The sequence below is a fragment of the Cyphomyrmex costatus genome, unplaced genomic scaffold (assembly GCF_001594065.2).
Source record: "Cyphomyrmex costatus isolate MS0001 unplaced genomic scaffold, Ccosl1.0 scaffold146, whole genome shotgun sequence".
Classification (NCBI taxonomy): domain Eukaryota; kingdom Metazoa; phylum Arthropoda; class Insecta; order Hymenoptera; family Formicidae; genus Cyphomyrmex; species Cyphomyrmex costatus.
This window is the reverse complement of record NW_017275457.1, coordinates 841,651-851,985: the sequence shown is the minus strand read 5'-3', so window position 1 is coordinate 851,985 and position 10,335 is coordinate 841,651. Positions and strand designations below refer to the sequence as shown.

General features: G+C 34.1%; 1 protein-coding gene across 1 annotated transcript; it reads right to left on the bottom strand.

Annotated features, from left to right (window-relative positions):
- Window positions 1–332: 332 nt before the first annotated feature.
- LOC108783246 (uncharacterized) lies at window positions 333–7,704 on the bottom strand. The gene is made up of 8 exons (XM_018551775.1): window positions 6,736–7,704; window positions 5,896–6,186; window positions 4,303–5,126; window positions 3,479–3,646; window positions 2,932–3,172; window positions 2,461–2,587; window positions 2,197–2,378; window positions 333–861 (listed from the first exon to the last, which is right to left on the bottom strand). Exons 1-8 carry the CDS (start codon window positions 7,624–7,626, stop codon window positions 616–618), a joined length of 2,970 nt encoding a protein of 989 aa, XP_018407277.1. The 5' UTR covers window positions 7,627–7,704; the 3' UTR covers window positions 333–615.
- Between the last annotated feature and the right edge of the window lie 2,631 nt (window positions 7,705–10,335).

The following is a 10,335-nucleotide window of genomic DNA, read 5'->3' as shown; positions in this document are numbered from 1 at the left end:
TTCAAAGACAGCGATATATGACATAAAGATATCTTGAGGCACACTTTCATATTTAACGTAAAATGTGCTTGATTTTATGTTTAATTTTAGTCTCTTTTTATATTAAAATTATATTATATATATCACTAGATTGCAACTAGAATAGTAAATGTCATTCTAAAAATAAAAAATTAAACGAAAAATATCGTTTAATTTTAAATATAAATATATATTTAACATATAAATATATATTTTTTATTTTTTTTGTTTAAAAAGAATATATTAATAGTCTTAAAAAAGACTATCCGTGTATCTGACAGTAAACAGACACTACAAATATAAAGATATTCTGGTAAATTACGTTTTTTCCTTAATGACTCGCGCAATTTGGGATTACAACAATTTTTCAAATAATTTTATGCAACTAATAATGTTATACGTATCATTGGTACTCCTTGCTGACTTGAGTCACAGTCTTGAGAGTTTGCTCGTGATGAATGTCGCGAATCCTATTGCAATTAGTTTACAAAATGGAGCGGAAACCGCCAAAGAGTCCAAGTGCTCCTAAATACTTCCGCAGAAATCAGTCTTATGTAATGCCCATCATTGAGCTCATTTCAATGTCTTTTATCGTTATCACGCTTTCTTATAGAATATCCTCTTGATGGCTTCTTTCCTTTCCGGTAACACGAGCGCCAGCGGCGTTTTTCCTTGCCGGTTCTGTATGTTCGTCTGGCCTCCAGCTTGTATCAAGAACCGACAGACGTCTTTCTGCTTCTCCAAGTCTACGGTACTCGAAACAGCGGCGACCATGTGCAACGGCGTGTTGTACATGTAATTGGTTTCGTTCACATCATTCAAAGTAGCCTTGCGCAGTAATATCTGTAAAAATGCGAAAAATTTCAGCATAATTTGTGTAAATAGAAATAAAAAATGTCGTGTCGTATACATCATGTTTAGAATTTAATCTTTAGACGAAGACTGCATATTAAATAAATCACCAATATGTTAAATAACTTATATTAAATAATTTATGTTAAGGATTTATCCTAATGTGTACATTATTAAAAAAAAATTATAATATATTTTTTTTACATATTTTTATTTCTTTTACTTTTTTTAATCAGTTTGTAAATAATTAGTTTGTTTATTTATTTAGTAAAATAATTAGTTTTCTTTCTTAATACCGAAGTTACTAAAGTTCATTGATTTTTATGGGATGAGAAACCAAGTACGACATATATTTACGTCTTGTTAAAAAAATTGTATTTGTGTAAGAGAAAAAGAGATAATTTTCTGTGTGGAATATTTATTACGATTATACTTGGGATAAAATAAAAAATAACGACGGATGTTATGGTTCTTCTAAAAAAAAAAACAATTATCTTATGTGTTATATAATATCTAAATACGTTAAAAAAAAAACGTGTCAAATGCCCGAAATTGATTTTATTAACGCCTAATATATGTAACTTGTTATGTTATTTGTAATCAAATTGATAACACTGACGACTGTATGTCAAAGATTATCGTGCAGAATTCTGGGTGAATAAGAGTGAATGGATCAATTACTTCTTGTTTCAACTTCTTGCTTTCTATAGCCATCGATGATTGGTGGATCTACTACCGATTTTATCCACGAGACATGAAAAAAAAGAGATAAGAAATGAACGTTTCATATTTAAACACAACATTCAAATTATCACACAACATGCTTCAGAAGACGCGCATTTTTTTAACTATAAGATCTTTGGCTTTAGAATTAAATCCTTCTTTAATAAAATTTTGATAGATTGTGTTTACAAATTTTGAATTATCAATATTTAACAATATTTCTTTTTTGGCATTTTAATAGCATTTTGGTTATAAATTGCAAATCAATTAAAACTTATTTAAAATTAATTGGAAACATCTATTTACATGCATCAGAACTAATTTAGAAAAATCTCGGGATTAAAGTTGAAAGACTATTCAATGTTTCAAAACAGCGCTTGTTGTTATTCTCAATTGTCTCTTCTTATTTTCCCAGAAAGTCCCAAGGTTTCTCACATATCGATATATTTGTAGCATTTCTTTTTGATTCCAAGAAACGATACACATTGCAGAACGTATAAATATCACTTTGTCAGTCCAATGAGCCGATTATTACACGGGTAACTTCACAATTTCATGGATAATTGGCGCACGAAACTGGGAAATCCCTCTCGGGTGGATTACCTTCACGAGTGCAGGATCGCAACTCAACGAAGCTGCCATATGTAAAGCGGTGTCGCCGCATTTGCTTTCTTTGATTTTGATGTTTGCGCCGTTTTTCAAGAGAAGATCCGTTATGGCCAAGGACTTGACGCCTCGTCCAGAAAGATCGTGCGATTCGACTGCGATGTGAAGAGCGGTTCTCCCTGAAATGCACACGCATTTTTACTCTCGTATTGGATTTCTGTGCAATTTCATGCTTCTCAATCTCATTCCTGTTGAACTAACCATCATAATTACACCTCGATAAATCAAACACGGGATTTCCTTGCGCTGTCTTCAATGCTAACAATTCCGCCAAGACCTCCCCGTGAGAATCGCCGCGTGCTACAATCGAATGTATCAGCGTATCGCCCTGAAATAATAGAAACGACGATAGATACAAAAAATTGTTCGCCGTCGCGTATATAGAATTATCTTTAATGTTTCGTTCAACCGCGATAATTATATGTTTATTCTGTTTTCAATGTGATCATCGTGCGCCGTGTATTAATTATTTAGCAATTATAATTGCTCAGAAATGCATTTATTTATATATATTTTCTATGTAATTGAAATTATTTCATTGAAAGATTCATCCACAAATGTACGTAATGTATGCTTCATTAAAGCACGAACAAATGACCAATCATACATCAGAGTGCCTTAATAAATTGTGTAAAAACGACGAATTTCGCGTAGCATCATAAGGAAACTTACGCGCATGTGGTATAATCTTTGGTTGATATCGATCCCTTTCTGTAACATTGCGGCAGCTAGATATCCGGTGACGTATGGCATTTCCGGACAATTCATAGCGGCCAAGTACAAAGCGTCTTCGTTGCGATTGTTCACCATTGATAGAGCGCTCGGCAGGTTGCCCAATCTCTCGACCAATGGCACCAAGTAAGCTTTCTTCTTTGTCAATTCCTCTGGATTGCCCACCAGGCACATTAGCGCTCTATTACATGCAAATATCGTATTTAAGCACAAAAGAGATCAGAAAGAAGATTTGAGAAAAGAGAGATGATTTTTATCGCTGTACCTTCATCTATATTTTTTAAAAATTAGACATTAATAAGCTTTTATTACTATAACTACAATGTTACTATAAAGAAAGAAGATTTAGCAGTACCAGTTAATGTATTTATTTATATGTAATATAATGTATGTTCTTTATGCTATTTATACTCGTCTATTTACATTTAAAGCAAAACAAGTTTATTTATTATACTATTTTATTAATAAAGTAAAACGAGTTACTTACGTGTCACCATCCTCATCTGTGGCTGCCAGTTCCTCAATGGATTTTTTCAGCAGATTACTCATGGCTCTTTCCACTTCCTTAGGATGCAATCCTTCCTTCAGCCTCTCACTCGCTCTTACAGACGGTAAATTTAGCGAAGGCCACGGTACTATGCCTCGTTTTAAGTTCCTGTCGTGGCAATTGGGGTCGTTAACCACACTTCTTATCACTCATTCGCGCGAAAGCTGTGATTATTTTAACATGGGTAATACACAGAAAAATGACTGTATTCAAAACTTTGTATTACAACTTGATTTAAAAAGCGGTTTACTTGTACAAATTAAAATTAAAGTGGGAAATTAAAGTTTTTTAAAAAAACATGCTCTAACATGCACAGGAGCGCTACATTTGGTTTATACTTAGACTCGTATTTTCTAATTGCTCGAAGGCGCCGGAAACATAAATATGTCATTGAAAACTTAAACGGTTGATTTATCGCAATATTCCTCATTATCATCCATTTCATTGCGATCTGCCATTAATTTTGATTACGTAACTTCGTGGAAATAGAGAACACGTGTTTCTTTAATCCTTTTTTTACATTTGCAAACGTTACACGATTAAAACGTATCTAGAAGTATAAATGCTGAAATTGATCGTGTTTTCAAGGAGCTTTGTTTTTAAAAAGATGTAGCATTTCCTTCCAATTTCACAAAACCTTGAACATTGATTTACGTTCAGAATTATCCAAGTTTGTTCAATAATTTGAACTACTGTCATTTCTCTGGCTCGTTTATTTCATTTTTGTATTTTCCTCGCACACACAATCATATTATTGAGTTTACCTCTGAGAGTGGTTGGGTACAAACGAGGAGACCATCGTTGGTATTTGATAATCGCTGGGTACAAACATTGACGATGGCTGATCGTATCTCTTTTCTCCATCGGCGGCATGGAACATCGTATACTTCTCCTGTGACGTCCTCAAGTTCTGTTCAGATGTCTTTACGGATGTCTCATCGGTTAGTCCGAGCTCGTGCAAGGTGTTCGCATCGTGCTGCGGCATAACTGATGTGTTGACTTGGTCATTCTTCGCATGCGGTTCGTAATACCTTGGTTCCATGTTTGTCGCGTGGCCGTTCACCGCGCGATTCACGAATGCACATCCTCCTGTGGTCCCTTTGCTCGCATAAACCGATATAAGGTCACTATTGATGGATAGACTCTCAACCTGGATGGAGTCTGTGTTAGGTATGCTCAAACAAGCCTCCAGCTTTTCGCTACGCATGCCGCTCCCAGGACATTCGCTGGATGCGGGATTCACATCACTCCCCAATGTTTGTACGGACACACACCGGTCGTTATAGACTGACGAGTAGCAAGAGGTATTAGAGACAACCTGCGGTTCCTTCAACGCTTTGCTCTGCTTATCCTCTTCTATGACCTGCTCCACAAGTTGAAGCAACGCGCAGTCGATTGTGTCGCTGCTGTTAACAATCGTCCCTGAAGACTCGTAGATGCCTTTCCAACCGGACAGGGACTCACCAAGCTGTTCTTCAGTCTGATAATTCAGGGGTGTTTGATAATTCGGGCTGGACACGTCGCTGTAGGATTGGTTGGACGAGGATGAGGAGGATAACGTTTGCGGCACACGGTATGTCGATGCAACCTGTGAAGGAAGGCAACCGGTTAACTGAATCATCTGCCGAGAATTCGTATCGTATTTGTACTTGGTTGTAGAGGAGCAAGTGGTAACCGCTACATAAACTTATATTAGCTGTCAAGTAGCTGTTTGAATATTTTACGAGGCTCGTCAAACCGTGATAAAAGGTATTTTATGGCTGGAACAATGTGATATATTGGATGGACTCAGTTTTAAATATTTAAACCTGTTGTTACAAATGGTGTATGTGTGTGTGTGTGTGTGTGTGTGTATTCTTTTATTTTTATATTGCCTGTATATGTGCATTGTTCAAAATGTAATTCTGATACAATTATAAATACAATGAATTAATATTACCATCAAATAACGTAAGTAAATTAATAGAGTAGACAAAAGAAATCGTAATAATCAACATCGAGTAACATCAGAAAAATATAATCAATTCAGGATATGAAAAAATTGTCTATAAAGATGTACAATCACATGATTTACTCGTTCTAAAAATAAATCGGAAAATCTGATATCGCGCGTGACCTGCTGTGGTAAAATAGACGAATGGCGCCGTATTTTAATTTGCGGTTGTATTTAAACTGCGATTCAGCATCTTTACGTAGGCAGCGTGTGTGATATTACACATTTTCGAAATGTGCTAAACTGCAATCGCTCTCGCGCAAGACTTCAACGCCTCGTTTTACTTATTCTAGACATGCGGGTTTCGTCGAAGCGCTACTTATGCGCGCTCCTCATACATTTATGCAGATTATTGCGGACTTACCTGCGGTGAACCGAGCGGGCTGCCGATGACGTTGACGTGCATCTGCGGTGACTCCACGTTCGTAGCAGAACCCGGTGATTGGGCGCGACTCGACGCCCGACTATTCGACCTCGAGACAACGTAGTTGTAGCTGCTCGCTGGAGAATCCGACCAGGTTTTCGCGCCTGGCGAGGGAATCGAGTGACTGCCAGCGTCTGAGAGCAATGCGGCTTGAAAACCGCCATGCGACAGGATGTCCATCAAGGACTCTTCTCCCGGATCGTCGACAACTATGGAGGGAAGTGCCGCGGTCTGAAATACGATTAAATCGTTTTTTACAGAGCGGGGAACTCTTCTGCGTCGTATTGTTACTTCAACGCTAATAGCTTCGGTCATCGACATTCACTTCAACTGTTCTTTTATCGATGAATAATTATATAATATATAATATAATTATATAATTATATAATTACATAATATATAATTATAAAAGTAATTACTATATATTATGTATATAATTAAAAGATTTTTTCGTGCAGGATAAATCGAGGAAATTAAAACAGTATACGTAACTATTTTTCGATTGTTTGAAATATCCAGATCAGTGCATTCAAATAGCATTATATATACAATGATTGTTTACCATTAAATATTTAATATCAATATATAAAGAGTAGATTGTTAAACTAAAAATATCTTTCTTCTTATACAGCTTCCTTTTAGTGTAGCTTTCGTGCAAATTTTCCTGCAAAAATGCGCTTTAATTGAAGTCGCCACACATTTAACATGTGATATAATTAAAAAAAATGGTATATGTTTCATAAGAGCGTCATCATTGATATAAAACGTAATTTAACTTACATCATTGCTGGAATCTCCGTTACGGAAAATATTTTTATCATTCTCCCCGATCCAACTGGGTTCCATCCCCAAGTTCATCGCTCCGATCAACGTCTGATTTCGACTCGAATCCGATAGCTGGTCTAAACAAGGATTCAGTTTCTCGCTGTAATCCTTATTCCTCAGGATTTGCTCGGCAGTTTTGTCGTAGTCTACTGCGTAGGCGGCATCTGCGCTGTCGTTTGCACGCGTCGTTTGTAACCAGGTCATCATGGAGTAAGGATATGATAATGCACGAGATGATTGAAAATTTGGCTTGACTGGTCCTCGTTGAATTAGATCGGAATCGTCGGAATCCTCCTGCTCTTGCTGTCTCGTTTGTTCGGACTCCGAATCGTCGTCCAGAGAATTCCCATCGTACAAAGGATGGTATCGTTTCTTGTCGTCGCATATGTTAAGCGGCGAGTAGTCTTTATTGTCATCAGTCGTGATATTATCCTCGTTGTTGTTAATATCCTCATTATCGGTATGACCGGTATGATGATCTAATTTACAACTGTTCCGATACTCCAGGTTGTCCACATTTTCGCTACTGATGTGGCGCGTCCTGTCGACATTCTTATTGGCATCTTTATTGTCTTCGTCGTTGCGCGCAAGCCGTAAATTTTCGATCTTTTCGATTATATCTTCATATTTGGTCAATTTCTCGCGGAAATCATTGTCGAGATCGAAACTCTTGTCCGCGTCCGCACTCGAGCGGCAGGATGTGTCTGGGCTGATAGACATATCCTCGGATTCGGTTGATCCGCAATCTTCTTCCAAAGAGCTTACAGACGAGCAATCTGGCATTGAGACGCGTTGCAGAGTCCACTTCTCGATTCGGATCGGCACAATTCGGCTGGAATGGGCCATGATGTACTGCCTGGATTTTTATCTTATGTAATATTGATAACTGCCAATGAGAATAAAATTTTTCACACAGTTAATGTCCTCTTGATTAACCCCAAAAATGCTGTTCTGACGTAAATCTGTAAAATAAATAATAGCGCAAAAGTAAATTTTATGGAGATTAAAAATATTTTCTTTTATTTCGATAGTTTTTATAGTTAAATGTAAAAATTATGCAAAAGGTTTTAAATAATTTTAATTCAAAATGCATAGTGTTTAACTTATCACAATTTATTTTTTCATCATTATAATATATAAATATATTCTAATTATTTATATAGATATATTATAATATACTTTTAAAATAATTTTAACAAAGTATTTCAAAATATTTGATTTAGTTTCAATTTTTATATGAAATACCATTAAGTCAAATGTACTTTCTTCTTGGAATTCAGATTACGTAATACAGTATATAATTTGTATCGAGTTAAAATTAATCATAAAAATCTATTACAGCAAAAAATTAAAACAATTTTTTTTTGAGAAAGTTAAATACTCTTTTTAACAACATAAATCTATTTATCATAATTATGTTACTATTTAATTTAAAAAAATTATACTCTTATTCTATACAATAACACAAAAGAATTTTTTTCTGTATAAAATTCACAGTATTACTTTAATCATTACCGGAAAATGTTTACCGATTAAGTGCTCTATCATCAGTTAAATATGGTTGCTTTCTGTTTTCCATTGTTGTACTTGTTGATATCTTAGACTATGATGTATTTTGTTGCTGACAGTTTTATCACTTACTGTATATTAACGTTTGTTGCATATTATTCCACAGAAAATACACACATACCCTATTCTTGCATAAACTTTCCCCAGAATCCAAGAACCAGCTCAAGAAATCTCTTACTTCAAATATAATAATAACGACTGCTGATAAAAGTACGGAAAGTTTTGTGGAATATCATGAAGAACAAGTATATTCGAAGTAGAGGTCGTTAAAAACTTTGTGATAACCTACGTTCCCAAGACAATAAAAATAATACCATTATTATCATTTAATAACCGATTTCCAGGACTTAGATCATAATACTCATTTTACGAACAAAATGAACTCCATTTTAATTGACTCTTTGAAAGAGTAGAATTATTAAATGTGTTAGGAGCTCAGTTATTATAATTATAGTTTTTATATCAATTTTTATATTAATATAACATAATTTTTTTTAACGCGTAAAGGAATAATTGTTATAAAAATGCTTTTATATACATATATGTATAACAGCATATTATGTTGAAATTAAACAGTAAGTACAGTGTGATGCGTAAGTATAGTATTGCGTACATTTTAAGTAATAATAATATGTTCAAAAAATTTCATCAAATTATGAGTTGAAATTTACGAAGATCAATTGAGTTGGTTCAGTCAATGAACTAATTCCATTTTGAATAGTAGAAATTAAATGGTTTATCCATTAATCGTATCGAACAATTCGAAGAACTTTATACATAAAATCAAAGTATTAAAAAATCTTTTAATAATATTCGCTATCTTTATCCAAGTATTCCAAGTGTTACAGAATTAACTTGAAAATGATTATTATTATTAACAAAAGAGTGAACTATTGAAAACGATCGTTGTCAAATGTTTATGCTACTCACATCTTTCGACTCATAATGCAATTTATTCGTTATTCGTACTCGATTTTAAATTTACTGCGAAATCTTGGAGCGAAGGTTACGACCAAGCAGACCATTCAAGCATTTGATTAACAAATTTTTCCGATAAAGCTTAACTCTACACTGAATAAAAAGACCTGATTACAAAATTGGCTCGAAAGCAAACAATATCATATTCAAATACATTTTCAACAGAATGAACTGTTCAGCTGAGGTACAATAATATGAGCTAGAATTGCAACTTCATTTTTTAAAGAAAATTTTAAATTTCTAGATGTTAGGTGAAAAAGTTCAATACACGAATAGAAATTTTTCATTTTACAATAATTTACATTTTTTTTTAATCACTGTGATATTTTTTGAAAATTTCACATTATCTCAGGGAATCTACATATAGAAATATTATTAAGAATCAAATCTTAATTGAAAAGATATTTTCAAAAAAATACACAAACGAGCTTTATATGTATATCTATAAACAAAGTTTACTCGCGAATTGACGTAAAATAAATTAATACAGTAAATTAATCAATGTAAAATAAAAAATATATATATAATAAAATAATTGTTATGATATATTAAAAGATACGTAGGATTATAGTATAAAGTGTAACAAAATAAATAAAATATTAGAAAATTACTGTGTATCTTAGAAGCATCTCGAATAAAAGTTTGCATTTTGATATACGGTACATCTGTTATGAAGCATTTTTTCATATGTTTACCGTATAGGAATCGTAACTCTGAATGAATACATGATCACTGGAGAGCGTCGCAAGAAACGGACATACGCATTTTAAAAAGGCAATTAAGCAATTTAGAAAATTGATATGGTTCTAAGTAATCGTGTTAATTCAACGTGCTGGGATGAGGTTCGCCACGCGGACACGCGACCGTCAACCACGCGTAGTTCGCACGCACTCATATGCAACAGACGCACACGACCATACGTAATATTTTTGCTACAAAAAGTGTTTATAGCAGGAGAACTACAATACAATAACGGTTAATTTTAAATTATATATTTTTTCTCATTAA

Excerpts from the sequence above, each read along its gene's own strand:
- LOC108783246 (XM_018551775.1), bottom strand. The coding sequence starts at position 7,626 with ATGGCCCATTCCAGCCGAATTGTGCCGATCCGAATCGAGAAGTGGACT. Across the intron at positions 6,187-6,735 it reads ACGGAGATTCCAGCAATGAT|ACCGCGGCACTTCCCTCCAT; the intron begins GTAAGTTAAATT and ends ATCGTATTTCAG. Across the intron at positions 2,379-2,460 it reads ATCGAGGTGTAATTATGATG|GGAGAACCGCTCTTCACATC; the intron begins GTTAGTTCAACA and ends TGTGCATTTCAG.